The sequence below is a fragment of the Apodemus sylvaticus genome, chromosome 5 (assembly GCF_947179515.1).
Source record: "Apodemus sylvaticus chromosome 5, mApoSyl1.1, whole genome shotgun sequence".
In the NCBI taxonomy this organism is placed as follows: domain Eukaryota; kingdom Metazoa; phylum Chordata; class Mammalia; order Rodentia; family Muridae; genus Apodemus; species Apodemus sylvaticus.
Window position 1 is genome coordinate 30,995,776 of NC_067476.1, and position 19,470 is coordinate 31,015,245.

The 19,470-nt window shown below is 44.5% G+C and overlaps 1 protein-coding gene across 1 annotated transcript; it reads right to left on the minus strand.

Moving 5' to 3' along the window:
• Nucleotides 1-642: 642 nt before the first annotated feature.
• On the minus strand, nucleotides 643-19,222 carry Rnd3 (Rho family GTPase 3). The gene is made up of 5 exons (XM_052182462.1): nucleotides 18,820-19,222; nucleotides 18,315-18,402; nucleotides 7,458-7,567; nucleotides 4,234-4,368; nucleotides 643-2,731 (listed from the first exon to the last, which is right to left on the minus strand). Exons 1-5 carry the CDS (start codon nucleotides 18,967-18,969, stop codon nucleotides 2,480-2,482), a joined length of 735 nt encoding a protein of 244 aa, XP_052038422.1. The 5' UTR covers nucleotides 18,970-19,222; the 3' UTR covers nucleotides 643-2,479.
• Between the last annotated feature and the right edge of the window lie 248 nt (nucleotides 19,223-19,470).

Below are 19,470 nucleotides of genomic sequence, written 5' to 3' on the forward strand. Positions count from 1 at the left end.
TCAAATCACAGTTTTGAAGTCTCACTGAATATTTTCAGACATTTATGTGAATCGGGTAGACATTTTGTCTACAGACAGTCATGCAGCCTGACTGGTTCCTATGCCCCTCTCCCCTAGGCTGTTCCATGTGTCCTTGGCAATTTTCCGTGTTGAACAACATCCCTACCATAGACAGGACTAGTGCTGCTGTGCCTCCGCTAAGCTGGAGTAGCTGGATCCTGAGCTATCTGTGAGCTGTGAACAAGAACACACCGGGCAAGGACACACCTGGGTTCCCAGGAGACACAATAGGAACTAAGGCCACGTTAGATTTCCAGGTACTGAAAATCTGGGTCTGTTCATTTCCACTATAAAAGACTTCCAACGAATTTTTTGGAACCTTCTACAAATTAATCCTATCAGTATCATGGCTTGTTTTGTATATGTCCAGATCACTCAAGTATGCCCCATTTTCTTGATTTTTTAAAAGATAACATGTAAATATCTTCTATATACAGATTCATCTTTTTCTAAGAGACTTTTGCCAAGAATGAAATTCTGTACTTTACTAATTCAGTAACACTTAGCTCCCATTCTACAATCATCTCTGTGAAACAACATAGCTGAACAATTAGGCCAAAGAAGCAGAAAACATCACAGGGAGACAGACAAGGTTACTTTTTTATTTGAAGAAAAAAAACCATAAGTTTTAATAAATACTGTGGAAACACTGACCAAACAAACATACAAAGTGACTTCAACATTAAAAAAAAAAGCAACAAAAAGTTCTGCTTTATAACAGTTATAACTTATTTTCTTTTTACAATATTTAAATACAGAAAGCACTTGCCAGCGATTTTGTAATACTGCCCAAAGCATAACGCTGTACCAGTCAGAGCATATCATGTTGGTAAAATGTCTGAGTTTCATGGGAAATGACTGAAATGGCAATTTCTTGCAGAGACAAAACAAAGTGCTTGCAAAGACACAGGACTGGGTGTTGTAATTTCCTCAACCTCCCCTTCTGCCAGAGTTTAATGGAGACACAGCTTCAACACTTCAAAAATGAAGCGTGGTCATCACTGGGGAAAGAAAAAGCTCGTTTTCAACAAGCACCAACTCTAAAAGATCATAACCGATTCCCTCTCTGAAAGGAACTGCTCAAAAGGAGAAACCTGTTAACTATTTTAAATGCTGATCACGTTGTCAACCCAGCCCTGGCAGCGTATGGTTAAGTGAGGTTTAGCAGTCACTTGAGAAAAGTCCTAGGCTCACACCAGGGCAGACATTATAGGCTTCTTTTCAATCTGGGGTTTTCTAAAGCATAGACAAATGGAGGTTTTGTCAGAACAACATTCCTCCTTTGAAGGAAGTGGCATAAGACAATAGCTTACTATCTGCTCCCAGGCTCGGGGCACCATCCCCAGATACAAGTGTTTTTGCTCCGTGTGTTTGAATTGAAGATACCTTCGTTCCAGACAGCCCCTATTCACCAACTGTGCTTGCACCTACGACTACTACTCTTTCATTCAAGGTCTCTCCTGGTGAAATCAGCACCCACCTGCCTCCTCTTTAATCACGCTATCATATCAGACAAAGACATCTTCTATTTGACTTCTCGTTTTCATCAACGATGGCAAAACGTAAAACAAAGCCACACACTCTCTTCTAAACAGCGCACAAAAAATGTTACACTGAACAATTTACCACTTGTTAAGGACAATCACAAGGATGAACAAAACCATCAGACAGAATAAAAAGCAACACCCTCTTCTAGTTGATCTACGCAATCTCTGTAGTGCTGCTGGTCTATGCATCATGTAAGGCCATGGAAGCCTTGCTTTCAAACCATCTCGCTCAGCAGCGACCTTCAGGAAGTCAAGGTTTCAAAGCCGCATCAAGTTTTCCTCTCGAATCCCACCGAGTCCCAGTACAATTTCCATTTTAATGATGAGCTAGGAGGAAATTAGATCGCATCCTCTAGAAAACTAAACGCTAAGGTCACAGTGCGAGTTCCCCAACGAGGACGGTCTACTAATATATACTTTTTTGGGAAAAGGAATTAAAACATTGAAAAAATGAAATCAAGGTAGAGATCCACGAACAGGATGTAACAAAACCACAAACACAAAACCGAAAATACTCAAGCACCATTCAGAGCGTGGATGTTCCTCTCGGAGGTACTGGCACCCCCCACTTCTCTAGCGCTCGCCCATTTGTAGCTCCCTTTATTTTTGGCGGATTTTTCAAGTCACACTTCTTGTCACACAAAACTCTTCAATGTAATCGCTTCTCACCACTCGGTCTACATTCCGAAACTAAGGACAGGATTCCGAAAAGTGGGTACCCTTTCCAGGGCCTCCTAAGCCTGTGTCTATGTGACTTTGGCTGTGCACTTCATTCGACTCCATCTTTCCGGTTTGCTCCTGCTTTTTTAAATTTTAAATTTAATTTTTTTTTTACACCAGATTCCCGTGTCCTCATGGCAGACGGCGAAGGCTCACATCACGGTGCAGCTCTTTGCTTTGTCCTTTCGTAAGTCCGTAGCAACTGCCGAGAGTTCTGGTCTGCTAGGCATGTGTGAAATCCGCTTTGTGGCCCTCTGTGATTTGTTCCGCTTAACGTTTTTATTTGTCTTATTTACACACGCCAAGGTGGCGACGTGAAAAATGTCTCTGACGCTGTTTTCCGACTGTAGAGCCGAGCATTCTATGTAAGTGGCTGCCCCGATCTGCTTGGCCATATTTGCCCCCTGTGAAGTAAAAGAAAGAATTGCCGTTAGCAGTGAGACTTGAGAGAGACACTGGAAAAGTGTTGAAATACCACAAAACAGTCTTGCATTGGGACATACTTAATATGCCAAATGGATTTCCCAAGTGTTGTACAAAATAAAAAACAGATTTTCTTTTCTTAATGAGCTTCTTTCTTTGTTACTTCCCAAATACTAAGGACCCAATCAGAAGGAAGGCCCTCAATGATGCTACTCTGTAGAAACTGCTCTAACTCCCTACTGCTTCCAATATGCTGATCTGCTCCTACAGGAGAATCCAGAGCCTTGGGCTATCACTAGGAGGATACAAAGAGACAGTGCAAAGGTGGCAGCTGGCCCTCACTGAAACTTTGTAACCTGCTGTGTAGCTGTCATCTGGGAACATTGTGACTCATGGTCTCTTGCTACTGGAGTAAGTCCCCTGATACCATGAACACAGAATCCTTCCTGTAGATCTAACCAAGCTCTCTGACCTTCAGAGTCTTTGCCAGCATTTCTTGCTTTCTCTTGTAGTCACTATAAATGACCCTCAACTCTACTCAACAGATTGTTAAAAACATAGGGCCAACAGATGCAATTTAGCATCAATTTAAGTGAAAATCAGCGTCTATGATTGTATTGAGTTTGTTAATGAGAAATGCAAGATAAAGATGAGTATAATATTTTTTCTTTTGGTTTTTGTCACACTGGGGATCACATTGCCTCATGCTGAGCAAGAACTCTATGACTGATCTATGTCCCTAGCTCCAAAGTAGAATACTTTAAATGATGCATACCACATACGTATTTTAACAGGAACCCTCTTTAGAATCTGGTGGTGAGTTTTTGGAGAATAGATTCCTGAACAGATTTTCCTTTCTCTCAGGGAACACTCATACCATGATGAACATTCACAAGACGGCATCACAGTGTGATCTATTTTATTAACAAAAGCTTAACAGGATTTTATTGGGCAAGAGAACAGTAAGCTCTCTTAAAAAGAACTTAATTTCAATCACATTCTCTCTTAAACACACTGAGCTTTAAAAGCACTGGTGTAGTAGAAACATCCAAGGATAGCACATATCAGTTGCCTCTGAGTCCTAAGCCCTGATGATTTTTATTACAGAATGTCAGACAGTTCATATTTCAGTTGATTCCTGCCTCACCTCTTGAAAAAGTGCTACATCTCATTTATCACAAATAATAATTCTATTTCTTTTATTTTTATTGAAAAGCAATATTTCAGGGCTTAGAGCGATGGCTCAGTGGTTAAGAGAGCGCGGGCTGCTCTTCCGAGTGACTCAGGGCTCAATCCCCAGAACCCACATGGTAGCTCACAACTGTCTCTAATTCTAGATCCAGGGGACCTGACACCCTCACAGATAAAAACGTTCCGGCAAAACACCAATGCACATAAAATAAAAACAAATATATCCTAATAAAGAAAGGAAGGAGGGAGGGAAGGGGGGAAGGTGACTTTCCCACGGTGACGGCAGACTTACCTGATCATATGACACAGGAGTCTGCCTGTGATTTGAGAGTTCCACTAATGTGCTGACATCTGTCCGCAGATCAGACTTGCAGCCCACCAACAGCATCTTGGTGTTGGGACAAAACTCCTGGATTTCACCTTTCCACTAGGGAGGAGGAAAAAGAAAATTAATGAAGTATTGACACATGAACAATAAAAACAATTTCTCCCCTGGCAGACATTGAAACTCAACTGTAAGTGAAGAAGCCAGCTTATGTTTAATTAATAAGTAGATGCCAAACTTTAGAGAGCAGCCATGCATATTTTCATATTCTGTATGACTCAGTGGTTCCTCCCCAATGAACTTACTTCGTATCAACACAAGGTAGCTTCAACAATGTCTTAATTATGGAGGTATTTGAAAGACAAAAGCGCCCTAATAATTTCATATCCAAATGGATGAATACATCCCGGGTTATAATGAGTTTCTTATTACTTAGCTTAATATGTAGTAAGTGGAAGGCTGGGCATAAGGAATGGGTCACACCAGCAAAAGCACGCATTCACAGACTCCCTCACGGTAGGCTGGGACATGCTACCTTCCATGAGCTGGCCTTCCATGTGTAGGCCAGTATCTGGCCTAGGGTTACTAGAGCCGAGTGTCTTACTTCAAGGATCTTCCACTCAAGTGGCTGAAATGGACACAGACCACCACTTAAGCAGAGAACTAACTACCTCTTGAGCTCCCAGGACAGCATCTGGTTTTGTAGCCTATAAGACTTTGTGCTAATTTTTAACTGTGAACCATTGCTGTCTAGTCTACAATTTGACTATTTTCTATCCTACCCAGAATCATGAGAACTTTGAGAAGTTTCTGGCATGGATTCCAGCTGTTCCACTTACAGCAACGGCTTTGCTTCTTCTAACCCTGAGTTCTTCATCATCAGATGAGGGACTAGACAGGTTGAGACTCTTCTACCCACAACTACAATGTCTTTTGTGCTCTGGGAAGAATGTAATGATGCTCTAGCTCTGTAAGTGTAATATTGGGTAAGAGGAACTCTCTGAAGGAGTGATTTAGGAGACCACCAGAGGATACCTCCAGATCTCAAGCTGAGCCAATGACACCTAGTTACAAAATCCTCCAGCACTGCAAAGGCAGTACCACACTGAGTGCCTGATCTGTCCACTGAGCCTTTCCTTTCTTCCTCCCTCCCACAACTAATTAGGAGAATCTAGCATGTTCTCCTAAAGAACTGAAAAACAGAATAAGAATTAGTTTTTTTTTCTATTTTAAGTCACTTTAAACTCTTAATATTAATGGACTTTAAGACTCAATTAAAAACTAAACATGGATGAAATAAGTTGCCATGAGTCTTAAGCCTGACACAAATATAAAACACACTCAATATCTACAGGTCCAATGTCACTATTTGTTTGGTCTTAGTAGACAAAATCAAAGTAGAAGAAGAGAAAAGCTTTCTGTCATAAATTATGTATAAGCCAATACTACATCAAGTACAAACACCAGTGAATAAGCGATCCTTTTCTCTCCACACACAGCCAGGCGTGTTGTTATATTGTTCTCAGCTTGTGATGTTGAGGGCCTCCCTCTACTTATTTACAGCCTTGAAGACAGAAAAGCTGTATTGCTGACAGAATCTGACAAAAAGTCAACCCTGTGTTTCATACATTAAGGTGTTACAAACTAAAAAGGACCCTTTGATCTACCAAGGGTACAATTTCATTGAAATGCTTGCAAACACCAAAGGAGGGTTTATATATACCCCAAACCCTAGTTCTACAATGATCTACCCAAGTATCACAAATGACCTAACTAAGTACCATGAAGAAAAATAAATTAATGAAAACACATAAAATGCAAATGTGACCAAAAGTAGAAACCAAAAGAACATAGCCCAAATGATCTGAGTCTGGACGTCTACATGGGCCCTTCTCCCTTTCTGCTGTCTGCCCTCACACTGACAGGACCACAGGGACAACCACTGAGTGATATTGTGCTCTTAGCCACATGTTCAGTGCACAGAAAAGAAGGGGTGGTACAGCTAGAGTCTCACTCTCAAACCTACAATGTTCCAAAAGGGTGAGTGACTAAGATGCTGCCCCAGCCGGTTGTGGTGGCGCACGCTGGTAGGATTTGCTGAAGGAGGCAGAGGCAGGAGGATCACGAGTTCGAGGCCAGCCTGGGCTACAAATTTAAAGCCGGGCGATGGTGGCGCACACCTGTAATCCCAGCACTCTGGGAGGCAGAGGCAGGCGGATCTCTGAGTTCGAGGCCAGCCTGGTCTACAGAGGGAGTTCCAGGACAGCCAGGGCTACACAGAGAAACCCTGTCTCGAAAAAACCAAATCAAAAAAAAAAAAAAAAAGATGCTGTCCCATCCATCAGCACATATGACCCTCTAGAACTACTATAGGACAGACAAAACCTGGGCTGCTGTAGGCCAAACAGAATTGCTGTCCCCACTGAGTTCTCTGGAACTCATCTATGGTTAAGTTCCTATAACTACCCTGGGGGCCAAGTCCTCTGCTGTGGAAGGCTTAGTCCTTTACACACACATACAGTGGCCTTCTTAGGCTTCAAGATTTCTCTGCAACAGGTACCCTTCCTCTTAGCCCTCGTTCCTCTATCTACAGCTTCTCCTAGTCCCATCTCCACCTGTAGAATCTAATCCACCTTTGCTCCCAGTAACCAGGGTTGTGTGATAACATACACGTTTGACTAACTGATGCTTTTAGTATTTGGCATTTGTACATGATCACAAACATCTGATCATAATTCACATTGTTGCATGTCCACAGACAAGCCCTACTACATATATTCCTCCTATGCTAATTTCACTTATGTTTCTATAAATAACTGAACTACAACTCCTTTGTCAAAATAGCTCTTATTGTATTAAGGTGGATATCTGAATTGAGATCAATGACAAATACATATGGAGTCATCTTTCAAGCATGAAGGGTCAGGCAAGAGCTTACTGTAGCTACTTCCTACATTTTCACTCCATTTCCCCCTCCTCCACAAAAAAACTCATGAAAAGTATTTTCTTCAGAGCTTTAGGAAATATAGTTTCAAGCACATTAATTAGCTACTACTCATGGCATCGATGTATGGGAAGGTTGTTTTGGTGTGGAAGTATCCTTTCTGGTCTTTTCTTTAGAAGACCTAGGTTCAGACTCTTTGAATCCCTTATCTCTAAGGCTATCATTGAAAGGCTATCTCAGAACTTACCTTTTTTAAGACACTGTCCAGAGTCTCTGGTCTACTGATATCGAAGCAAATGAGCACAGCATCCGAATCTGGGTAAGAGAGTGGACGGACGTTGTCATAGTAAGGAGAACCTAAGAAACAAAAACACACAGGTCTCAGACAGAAATCTCCACTGTCTGTGAGGCACTAACTCTACCCTTTGAGATAATCCCTTCCCTGTTATAATGCAACACCGTCCCCCCCCCCCCCACTCCCTGCCAGACACTCCTTCCTGTAAGGGAATGCAAACACAACCACAAAACACAGGTTAATAATATATTCACTGGTACTAGAAGATCAGAGAGTTCCTATATGCAAGAGACCTCAACTCCCAGGAAGGCTAGGAATTTAAGGTGCAATTGGTAGCATTTAAGAATTAGAGTCAGGAGGATCCTAGATGAACTGGGGAGTGAGTATGTGGGACCAGGTGACCTTGAGGACAAACCCCTTCTCACCACTAAAGCAGAAGTAGCCCAAGTCTTAGGGGTGAGTGGGTGCTTGCGATGCTTCAATCTTAAGGGACGTTTGGAGACAACTATATCCATGGGCTCTAAGCAAACCCAGGCAGCAGCTGGAATTCAGGAAGAGATGAGTACACATTAACTAGAAGGACTGTGGCCCAGTTATCGCTGTGGTCAAAGGCCAAGTGGCAGTAGCCACTGCAAAGGGAGCTGCTTCCTGGGAAACTGATCCAAAGTCAAGATTAGTCCAATAGCTGAATGGGGATGCGTGAGTAGGGGAGGGAGGAGGAGGAGGAGGAAGAGGAGGCAGAGTTTAATGGTGCACAGGAAGCCATAGCCAAGCACTAGAGTGTCGCTCCACCCCCAGCCACAAGTCTGGATAAGCCATTGACCTTTGAGCTTGCTTATGGCTTGTTCCCACCCCCCACCCCCTTACGTTCGCTTCCTGCTACACCAAGAAAGTCATAAACGCCATGTTGGTTCACGTTACCTTTCTACATAGTCCCTCCTGCAGTCATGAGGGCAGGACATAATCCAAGAGCCCTGAGCCTGAGTTAAACCCAAGGTTGTCTTAAAGTTCAAATCAGCAGTCAATCAGTGAAACCACAGAACATTCTAGACATTAAGATTTTTTTCCTCCTTCTCTGTGTCTTGTTTTATGACACTTTTATGAATAACAAATGTTGGGGATTTATGTAAGGCCAATAATTACAACATAGAATGAAGATACCTTTTAAGGAACGATTTCATTGTATAGCCATTTCACAGACACGAGGAACATCATCTACTAGGAAAATGCAAATGCGCCAAAGACTTTGCCTTTTGATTTAGTTTTGACATGTTTGCATTTCTGGCAGAAAAACATAACATGTGTTCCCTAAGTCAAAACTTTGGTGGCAAATCATAGGGAGGGAGGGAGGGAGAGAGAGAGAGAGAGAGAGAGAGAGAGAGAGAGAGAGAGAGAGAGAGAGAGAGAGAGAGAGAGAGAGAGAGAGAGCACTTTCCAAAGAATTGTTTTTTTAGTCAGGTCCAGTAGAGATGTAACCCAGAAAGATTGCAGTTCGAGGCCTACCTGAGCTGTAGAGAGAATGCAGTTTGTGAAACAAGATTGTTTAGCTCTGCATATGGCTACACTAGTGAGACTGTGTCTCACAGAAAAAGTACAAAGACAGCTGGCCTTGAAGAGTCTGTTCTCTCTTCCTAGAAGCTGCAGTGGTTAGAGTGGGTGTTCTGGGCCTTGGGCACTCACCACTGCAGTCCCTGGCAGCACTGTGTTATTATGCCTGCCTCACTTCTGCTTCAGAGATGGAGAGGGCGCGTGTACTGAGCAAAGGTGGGGATGCTGTAGGAACCAGGAAGGAAAGTGTCAGCATGGAAGAAAGGCTAGGAAGCTCTCAGGCAGGACAGTACCGTCCCACCGGCCTGAGGGAGGCATCAAGTGCCTTAACAGAGCCTGCATGGAAGGTAGGCCCTGACAGCTATGACCTTAGTTGAAGTGTATTTAAAAATATGTGATGTGTTTCCAAAAATGACAAGCAGTGGCCACCCTTTCAGCCACCTGAAGAAATCAGAGGCGAGAGTAACTCTAAGGTGAGGCTTCAGCTTAAGTTTTGCTTGAGAGGCACCAGGAAGGGATGACTTTACCCTCTGTGGTTACACTGCTATTGCACATTAGCTCCACAGCTCTGACTCTCTCCACTGCAAACTTGTTTGCCTGTCCAAAGTCTAACTTTGGCACAGCTGCTGCTGTGAGCATTAGAATATCTCTTTCCTAATAGCCTGCCACAAAAATCCCAGACTGCACAGAGAAGAAATTCAAAGGAGGACAGAGGAGGCTCTCTTCTGTTCTTCAAAGCTAGCTGCAACGACCCGACCCGACCTACCCAGTCAGAGCCAGCCTACTGTGTAAAGCCAAACAGGTGTCAGAAAGCGCACGTCTTACACTTTCCAGTCTAGACTGGCAGGACATGACCAGCATCTGGAGGCTCCTTTAGAACAGAAGGCTGCCTGCACAGGGCGGCACAGTGGAGCACTTGCAGGACAATGGAGACCATCTTTTCCAAAGGTGGCTGAAGGAAGTCAAAGGGGCAAAACTAATTTAATTAAACTAGGGACTGCTGGGAAAATCCAGAGGCCGGTTTGCAACATTCCAGTCACCATGTGGCTGCAGAGAACACCCCGCCCTCTGTGGGCTGATTCCCCTCCCCCACCCAGTTTAAGGCCACAAAGGGATCTTGGCTTTGTGCTCAGCCCTCTCTGAGGCTGCAGATTGCTTGCCTACAAAAAAAAAAAATAGATAAAGGAGAGAGAGAGAGAGAGAGAGAGAGAGAGAGAGAGAGAGCGCAAGGCAGCTTTTGTGCTCAGTGGCTATATGCAAATAAGAGAGAAATTTTCTCTCTTGATTGACTTTAAAAAGAAACAGTTCTCTTGAGTTAAACAAGATTCTCAGGAGGCCTGTTTCTGCCTTTGTTTTCATTTGCCTAACAGTTTGGATGAAAATACATATGTAGTGAAATGCTTCATAAGAAATCAGCCTCCGAGCTTGGAGGTAAAGAGGTAACTAACTCTTAGGCACTTTAACAAGATTTAATTAGGAGCACTTTGATCTGAGCCCAGTTCACCCTCCTGCAGTAAACAATGCAGCTTTTTGATCAACAAGTGCCCAAGGGCACTAATAAAACGGATCCTCAAACTCATAACTGTAATGTGACCACCAACGAGAAGAGTAACTTGCCATAGAAGATAATTTATTATTTTTTGAAAGCTTAAGATTAAATTTTTTCCTGGATTGGGGGGGGGGGGAACCACCCAAAACTATTGTCTCCATTTTTTTCATAGTAAGAAAAGTGAATGATAGAATTAGAAAACTGTCCTAACAGGAAAGATCTCACAGTTCATTGGGTAAGAAGGATCCATTCTTCTGTGTTCTGCTATACAGCGCTGTGACTGCACAAAGGAAGTCGGCCAGCAAAGGGCTGATCACCACAGGCATGTGTGGGAAGAATCCCAGGAATGTCCTGTCAACTGAGGAGTCCCGGAGACAGAGGAGACTCCAAAGAGTGGAGAGAAAGTCCTCGAAGAGAGAACAAAGCCAGCTCAGGACTCCTGCTGCAACCCACAGCTGGAGAAGTCCCAGGGCACCTTGGGAAGGCAGGCTTCCAGAAACTCTTAATTTTATTCATTCTAGTTAAGGTTGGAAGGTGCTAACTGAATGTGTTTTTACAGTGTGCTAAAACACAATGGGTCCTCGTGTGCTCAGTCTGTACTTCAGTACCTAAGAATGTACTACAGTTAAAACCCAATAAATCTAGGGATGAAGCTTTGCTTGTCAAATAAAACTTCCTTGGCGTGTGGAAAGGGCTTCATGCATATGGACAGTTTCAGGGCAGCATCTTCCTTAAAGACACAGCACTGCACTTAAGGACCCCATTTAAACAACCTAGCAGACTTTGCATTGGCAAATTGCAGGGAGCTGTATTACAGGTCTACCCATCCTTGTCTTGGAGATCATTCATTTGGGATGAGAGGAAAATTTCCAGCCCAAGAATAGTCACAGAAGTGCCTCACCTAGAAACTAATTCTTCAAACGCATACCTGCCTGCTGAAGTCACCCCATTGCAGATACAACATACCATATATGTACATGATTAAACATATATGGACCAAGAGCCATGCCTAAAAGGCTTTGGACCTTTTGCAAAACCAGCTCTCGAATACTGAAGCTTTCTCTTGCTAAAGTCTGCAAACTGAAAATCCTCTTCACTGAATCTTTGAAAAGTTTAATATCTTACACTTAAAGTAAGCCGAAAGCTTTTCCTATAAGGAATTCCTACCAAGATAAGAAAGCTAGGAATAATGGGCAGAAATTATACAGTAAATTTTGTTATTCTAAGTGTTCATTAAAAGCATGAGAGAGAAAGAGAGAGAGAGAGAGAGAGAGAGAGAGAGAGAGAGAGAGAGAGAGAGAGAGAGAGACCATGGCTGGAAGGGAAGTTGTACAAGGGAAACAGACTCAGGAATGTGAGTCAAGTCTGGACAAGACCTTGAGACTCTGCTTCAATCTAAGACTCGGTTCTTCCTCAACTACCTGCATCGCAAACATCAGACCCTAGTAACCTGTCACCACCAGGCCTAGCAGGGCTATTTCATTTGTATCTTCTACTGAATTAGATTCTTGTAGATTATGAAGAACTCTTATGAAAACATGTGGGCAGTTATGTGTTTCAATAAAAGCTCAGTGTTTTCTATTTTGGGGGGGTGCACAGGTGGATATAAGCTCAGGTGGGTAGAACTAACCTTGCTATTTGGTGTCTCTAAATAAAATTTTGGTATAAGTTCTCGATCTTGGGATACTTAAAAATAATAACTTTTTTACAGAGAGTGGAAGCAGAAGGAACCAGAGCTTGAATGGGTAAGATTATATAGATACCTTTTAAAAATCCATAATATCATTACTTTAGACTGAAGCTCTTCTGCTTCCCATGTGTTGTGAGAAACCCATTCTCTGAGCACATGGGGTCCCTCCAGTAGATTCACCTTTCCCCATACTATAACATTAGGCTTGAGTTTCGATACCAATGTGCTCAACACCTGGCTAAACTTTTGAAACAGCTTGTATTCTATGTCAGGAAAAAGTCTGAACTTTTGCCAAAAGGAACTCTGTGAATGTTGCCAATATGTAATAAACCAGAAGACATTTCAAGGACATCAAAAAATGAGTGAGGCCCAGCTGATTCATTTGGCACAGCCAGATCATGAGCTGGGTGAAGACACCGGTGCCCTTGGTGTCCTGTCTACACGTAAAAGAACTGTATGACTCACGAAACACCTGGTTATTTTAGGAACATTAGAATGACCAACTGGAGATACCTTGCTGCAATGGTCAACTAAGGAAAAACCAAATTGGAGGCAAAATTAGTAAGTACTAAATGGATTTTTTAAGGAACAGAAGGAAAAAGAAGAAAGAAAGTCTAGGGACTGATGAAGACTTGCTTCCAGCAAAGTGTTTGTCTATCCCTAGCTCACATTTCCGTGTATGAATGAAGGCTCAGTTTACAGCTGGGCCTGATTTCGAAACCCTAGGTTCCAAAGATCATAATGGCTTTGTGAAATATCTGGTTCTTTGTAGTTCGTTCTGCTATTCAGATGACAACCGTTTCAAAATTCTTAGCTTACCTCTAAGAAGCTTAGGTCAGAAATCTCAACTTTAAGAACTTGGTTTTTCCCTCATAACCATTAAATTTAACCATGTTTTTAAAGTAAAAGGGAGTTTAAGAACTTTGGAAGATCCGAGTCAACTTCTAGAGAGATTTGGAATTAGGGGGATTTTAATGGACAGGAAGATCTGAGCTGGAGACTTGGAGTTGGCATGGGTATTGAACACCTCTTTCGTCTTGTTGCTGTGGGTGAATCCATTCCCAAAGCCCATCTTCTGTATCCATGGCCTGTTTACCTATGGAGTATCATAGCAGATGCCTTGGGAAGGATTCAGGGCCTTGTTCAAGTGCACAGGCATCTCTTCCTAGCTGCACCCTATACTTAAGCTGGGCTCCTCATTTGGTTTCTTACTTCACTCAGGAGAAAAAAAAAATGAGTCTTTTAAATCTTCACCTATATTCGCAACATTTCTTTTTCGCTTGGTCACTCTAACTAGAATGTAAGCAGCTTGAGGACCTGAGCTATTCCTGCCCAGCTCAGGACCACCCATCCCCCACCACAGTCCCAGAGTCTTTTACAGATGTCACACCCTAACAGTTTACAATATTTTACTGGCCTGCCCAGATGTGTTCACATATATCTTAAATCACAAAAAAGGGGGGGCCGGTAATAGTCTTTTAAGTGGCTTTTCTTGATTAATATGTAGATGAGTCTCCAAAACTGTTGAACCATTTCCATTAGGGTACTTGTCACCAAAACGGGTCTTCAAGCTTCATTGTTAAATATACAAGTATAAGTGTAGTTAGATTTATATTGATTCTGAAGACTTTCCTCCAAGGAAAGTAGATAGCTTTTTTTATCTGTTGCTTTATAATAAAATGTAGAGAATATGTTGTTTTTAGTTAATAATACTAGAAACAAATACAGAAAGTGCTCACTTTAGCATTCAGGACCTGAAAGAGGTTCATTGCACATTAAGATTCAAAAGAGTTTTCACAGGGCAATGCCACAGTTATCAATTGGGAATCAGCAGTTGAATTGAATATTTAAAATTAATAATACGCCTTAAATAAAATGTGCATTAACTTGCTCCGGTGACAATCTGGCAGGGATGACTATTGCTCCCTAAATCACGTATGCAGAAATTGCACTGTAATCAAGTTCCTCAGAAAAGATATGGTGATCTTTAAATGACTAACTTTCTATTATTAGTAGGCATTTGGCTTTATGTTACAAATTGCTTCTACATTTGGCAAGTGTAGCAGATTTTGAAGCACAGACTATTAGAACTACTCTGGTTTCACCTATCACTTTAAGATACGAAAACTATTCCCCCACCCCCTTCTCAAAACTCATTGGGAAAATTTGAATATTTTCCCAGCAGGGCATTTCTGTAACAATTAAATCAGCTCATTTTATAAGGAAAAGAAACTTTATCTCAGTAAGAGGAAGACATGGACCCAAGACCACCATTAGAAATCCCTCACTTTGGAAGATTTTCCTGACACGATATTTCGCTACTTTTGGAGTATTTTAAGAAGCCATGTGAGTCCATTGGCACTGTGCCGCTGTGGCTGTTGTAATTGTGGAGTGCTTGGGGAAAGACAGAAGAAAGACTGTCTGAACCTAAAGACTGCTTGGAGTTCCACTGAGAAAGCCCCGTAGGGAACCATTGAACATCAAGTAGCCAGTTAGAAGCCAACGGAGTTCAGGAGTAAGTGCTTCCCAGGGCATCACCTAGCCCTGATTCCTATGCTGTCTAACAGAGGGCCTGCTCACAGTAGATGCAGAGAAAAAAAAAGGAAGAGGAACAGAAAGGAAGGAGATCCTAGCTGCTTGGGCTCCTAGAAGAGGAACGAATGGCTTCCTTTCCTTACACGCTACGCCTACTTGATATTTTTTCCCACATTCAGATTGGCAGCTTTTGCTTACACATGATCCTATGACCGCTTCAGGGGGAAACAGGCCACTTAGGAGATGTGGTTCACACACAGAAAGCCCATAAAGAATTGTTTCCTACATGTGTGTTCCTCCACTGGAAGGTCAAACACAATAACCCTGCAAAGGGGGCAACGTTGATACCCCTTCTCCACCGGTTTCCCAATAAAAAATCTCTCGCACACAGTCTTGGCAGCAGATAAAAAAATGACATTTAGAGATCTGTACACTTGGCTTGGATCTTCTCTCCTGAGAGAAGCCAGTAGCAGTTGGGGAAACATCAAATGTATAAAGAGGCATAAAGTATATGCAATTATTTTCAGACCTCAACAAAACAATGTCTTTGTGAGCACAGAAAATGTCAAATAATGGGGAGGGGGACAATCTCTAGGAACTTGTCAGGAAAAGTAAATGAACAGGAAAGGCATTAAAGTTTCTGGGAAGCATGAACTTCCTGCTGGAGGCTTGCTAATTCTGAGAGGCAAGTGACTTTCTGGAGAGACAGCCTAGTTCCAGAATTTAAGCAATGTTTCATAACTGTGTTTAATTGACTAGCATCTCGCTCCACAAACAACAAAATAGAAAGTTCAAATAATTCCCCATGTCTCTTTTTTCATTTGTATGAATCTAAATTTTAAGTAAGGTTTCATAACTGGATAATTTTGTAGTGCCATACTGTGTTGCAATCAGCTTTTAACCCTATCTTACAGAAATATGCAGAGGGTTTTCTTTAACTAAATAAAAATATAAGTCATTATGTCACTACTGATTTCATTTCTGGTGATTAACTTTAATTTGATGAAAAGCAATATTTATGAAGTTGACAGTCTTAAGGCAAAGGTAATTCAGTGCTAATTAATGCCAGGAACCCCATCTCCTTAGCAACTCTGCATATCATTACAATTTGCTCAGTCCTTAGGTTTTATTGGGTGACTACAGTATGCAAGACACTCTGCTAAATGTGCAGAGACTGTGAACTATATAGTTGCTGAGTAAGGCTTGAAAATATCTGAAGTGATATTTGATTGGCTTCTCACTATATAAACCATTCATATACATTCATTTTATTTGCTAGCCCTTGGGAAACTTATGCCTTTTCTCTCTTAAAATGAAGGAAGTGGTAAGTTTGGCCCTAGGGCACCTAATCTAAAATCTCTGTTGGTGGTCTTGGGGCTCTCGGAACTTGCAACACGGATGTATGTATAAGCCTGCATTCCTAGGAGTCCACCCATCCCCCTTCCTTATCCAAATAGTCTCATTCCTAAATCCACCAGGCAGCCTAGCTCAGCCCAGACTCTGGCTTGGTTTGAAGGCTGTGAGAACCTCGAGACTACGAGCTGAAGCCAACCAACATCCTGGGAAACAAAAAAAAAAAAAAAAAAAAAAAAATCTGCCTACCCAGTACACTAAAGCCAAGAAAGAAGCCTAGCTGGAGAGATCGTGCACATTATCCAGCTCCGCGTCTGCCCTCTTTTTTACAGATGATGAAAATGAGACCCAGGGAGGTAAAAGATTTGCACTCAAAAAATCCCTGGTAACCAGGAGCTAAGATTGAAACACAGCTTTGTATCAAATCAAGGACTGTATCAGACCTCTTGCCCCACTGCACGCCTAAATAATTCTTACAGAGTGTAAGTCCAAACAGGCCTGGGTGGGAGAGAGGGAGGGGGTTGCCGGTGCTAATTGTTGGTACCACACCAGCTGTCCGGCGCACTAGGCATAACAATTACCATAATATGTCTGAGAACGGGAGCTTAATAAGATACTAGGCTATGTAATAATTCTGACGATCGAAACTAGTAATAAACCACTAGAATTCCATCAACACTTTCTCTATAGTATCAAGACTGCGTATGCAATCTCAACAACAAAAACCACAAAACGCCCTTGGCGCAGCTCATGGAAGAGCTTGGCTCTCCGGAGGGAAACTGGATCCATCCTTCTAACTGCAGCAGTCTGAGCATCTGGCACCGACCGTGAGAGGCGCCGGTGCAAGACTTTCCTCTAGTCTTTCTTTCTAGCCTTTGTGCTGGGGGCTGCCTCTGGAGACCTTGTGACTCTGGCCCCTTCCTCCCACTGTCTAATCCCCCAAGTCCCTCAGAGGTTCCAGCCCAGGGTGTGGGAAGCTCGCTGAAGCTCCACGAGGCCACTCCCAGTAGAGCACAGCTCCACCTCGGGCCACCCCGCCTGACAGCAACGCTGCGTGTTGGCGCTTGTGTGCTCCTCCTCGCCAGTTTCGCCCGAATCTGTCTGGCAGCCCAGTTCCCCACCAGCACCGGCCTTTCCCCTCCCAGATTGCTAGCTTCTGGTCCTCTAGAGAAGGTATGGTTTCTACTAACAGTAGGCGTTCTCCTGGGGAGCCTCTTGGCCGGGCTTGCTAGAGCTGGGATACCATGGGAGTGCTCAGTCCTCACGGTCCCTGCCCCGAACAGCCGGTGCTGCCAGCCATCCCTCCCGCGGAGATCTGCTCTCCCCACCACCCAGTTCTACGTCGGTGGGTGGGCGCATGGGAAGGCAACAACCCGGCCTTGAACCCTAGACCTCTGGACAGAGCCCCCCCCCCCCCGCCCCAGGCGCCAATAATTCAAGTAGACAGGAAGGTCAAAGGCGAGCAGTGCAGCCTGCGGCCCTGCAGGCGGGCGAGGCCGAAGCTAAGGGGTAGGGAGTGGTGTGTTGTGAGAGCTGGCACAGAGTGATCATCGGGCGGCCACAGAAGCCGCTCTGCGCCGGTGGCATCGAGGCTGCGGGGGCGGAGGCCCCGCGGTGGCCGCTGCCGGCACCGCCAGCGCATTCCTGACAGTAGGCGTCACGGGCGCTGGCTCCGGCCATTCAGCCGTCTACCCCCTCCTGGAACCCCCCACGCAACCCGGGGGCTTCGGGGATCTTCTCCCAGCTCAGCCTGTTCTCCTGCCCCGAGACCAGATGGCTGGTGACACCCACGAGGGGCTTCCTCGGCGAGCGGGAGGGCTTCCACTCTGCTCCGTATGCTCCAGCACTGGGCCACCCTGGCGGCCCGCTCGGGCACGGCCCCAAGGAAGGACAACACAAGGCCATGCGGCCACCAGAGGCTCCTCCAGCAGGGTCACCCCGGACACACAGCGTCCTCCTGTCCTCCAGACCACAATCACCCCCACTGCCGCCCAAGCCCAGGAAAGATAACATTTTCCCGCGGCACGGCACGGGACCTGGAAGTCCCTCCAGGAGCCGCCTTAGCAGACAGGCACCAGTTCCCGAGCCCCGGGGCGCACCGGTTCAGACCGCCACGCGGTGTGCCGAGTCTTACCTGAAGTGTCCCACAGGCTCAACTCTATTCTTTGTGTGTCGATTTCAAAACTGGCAGTGTAATTCTCAAACACAGTAGGGACGTAATTCTGGACGAACGAAAGGGACAGAAGAGGAAGGAAAGGTGGCAAAGAGATGATTAAAAACACGACCCGCATATCAGGCACTTGAAAAACACCCAAGCCCCCAATTAAAAACCACCACCACCACCACCCGCACACTCCCTACACGGTCAACACGCAGCCCCCTCCCGAGAGCCCACCCAGGTCTCCCCACCCGGCCTCCCACACTGAAATCAAGTTTCTGCGGCCGAGAGCCCAGGGTGCTGGCGGATCCCAGCCCAGAGGCTTCTAGGACACTTTCGCTTCCCAGCAACGTGGCGGTAGAGACCGGTTGGGCATGAGACTTTCAATCAGAAAAATCAGTGAAGCAGGAGAAACGACGCTGTCCTCCAGACTGGGGACCCCACCAGCCGCTCCCCTCAAAGACGTACGGGTCACACTCACTTCGGGGAAGCAGTCCTTTGCGAAGACGTGGAGCAGCGCGGTTTTCCCACACTGGCTGTCGCCCACTACTACTATCTTGCATTTCACGTTCTGATTAGGATCCATGATAGATTTACTGGATAATTTCTGGCTGGCTCTTCTCTCCTTCATTGATGTTGCCTTATTTTCTCTTGGAACAGGAATTTTCTCTTTAGAAGAAAATATATATATATATACTTCTCTCTATAAAAAGCAGATATAAAAATAAATCGCAAGGCCGGAGGGAACCCCTTAAGCGCAGCGGAGCGGAGGAGGAGAGGCAGCGGCTCTTTACTCCTCTCCAACAAGTTTTCTGCCTGACTCCGCGCCTCTCTTCCCAAGTCCAATTCCGATCGGTCTGCTTTGTTTCACGCTCTCCGCGCGGCTTTATACGCCCAGCCTTCCAATCCGCTCCGCTTTCTCAATGAGAAGGAAACCGATCCGCCTCCTCCCCTTTTATGGAGCCTGGGAGCCAGTGCGGCCGCCTCGTTGGCAGAAAGTGTAAGCAGCGCGCCCTCTAGGGTGGCGTGCGGGATGGCTCTGGCTCTGGCTCTGGCTTCAGGTTCTGGCGTAACCTGAAGGCGCCAGGCAGTTTGCTGATGGATAGATTGTTCAGAGCCAGAGTGAGGGGAA

Bases quoted from the DNA above. Each gene is read 5' to 3' on its own strand.
- Rnd3 (XM_052182462.1), bottom strand. From the start codon at position 18,969: ATGAAGGAGAGAAGAGCCAGCCAGAAATTATCCAGTAAATCTATCATG. The intron at 18,403-18,819 runs GTGAGTGTGACC...TCGTTCGTCCAG, and splicing joins CAAAGGACTGCTTCCCCGAA to AATTACGTCCCTACTGTGTT. The intron at 7,568-18,314 runs GTAAGACTCGGC...TTTGTTTCTTAG, and splicing joins GAGCCTGTGGGACACTTCAG to GTTCTCCTTACTATGACAAC.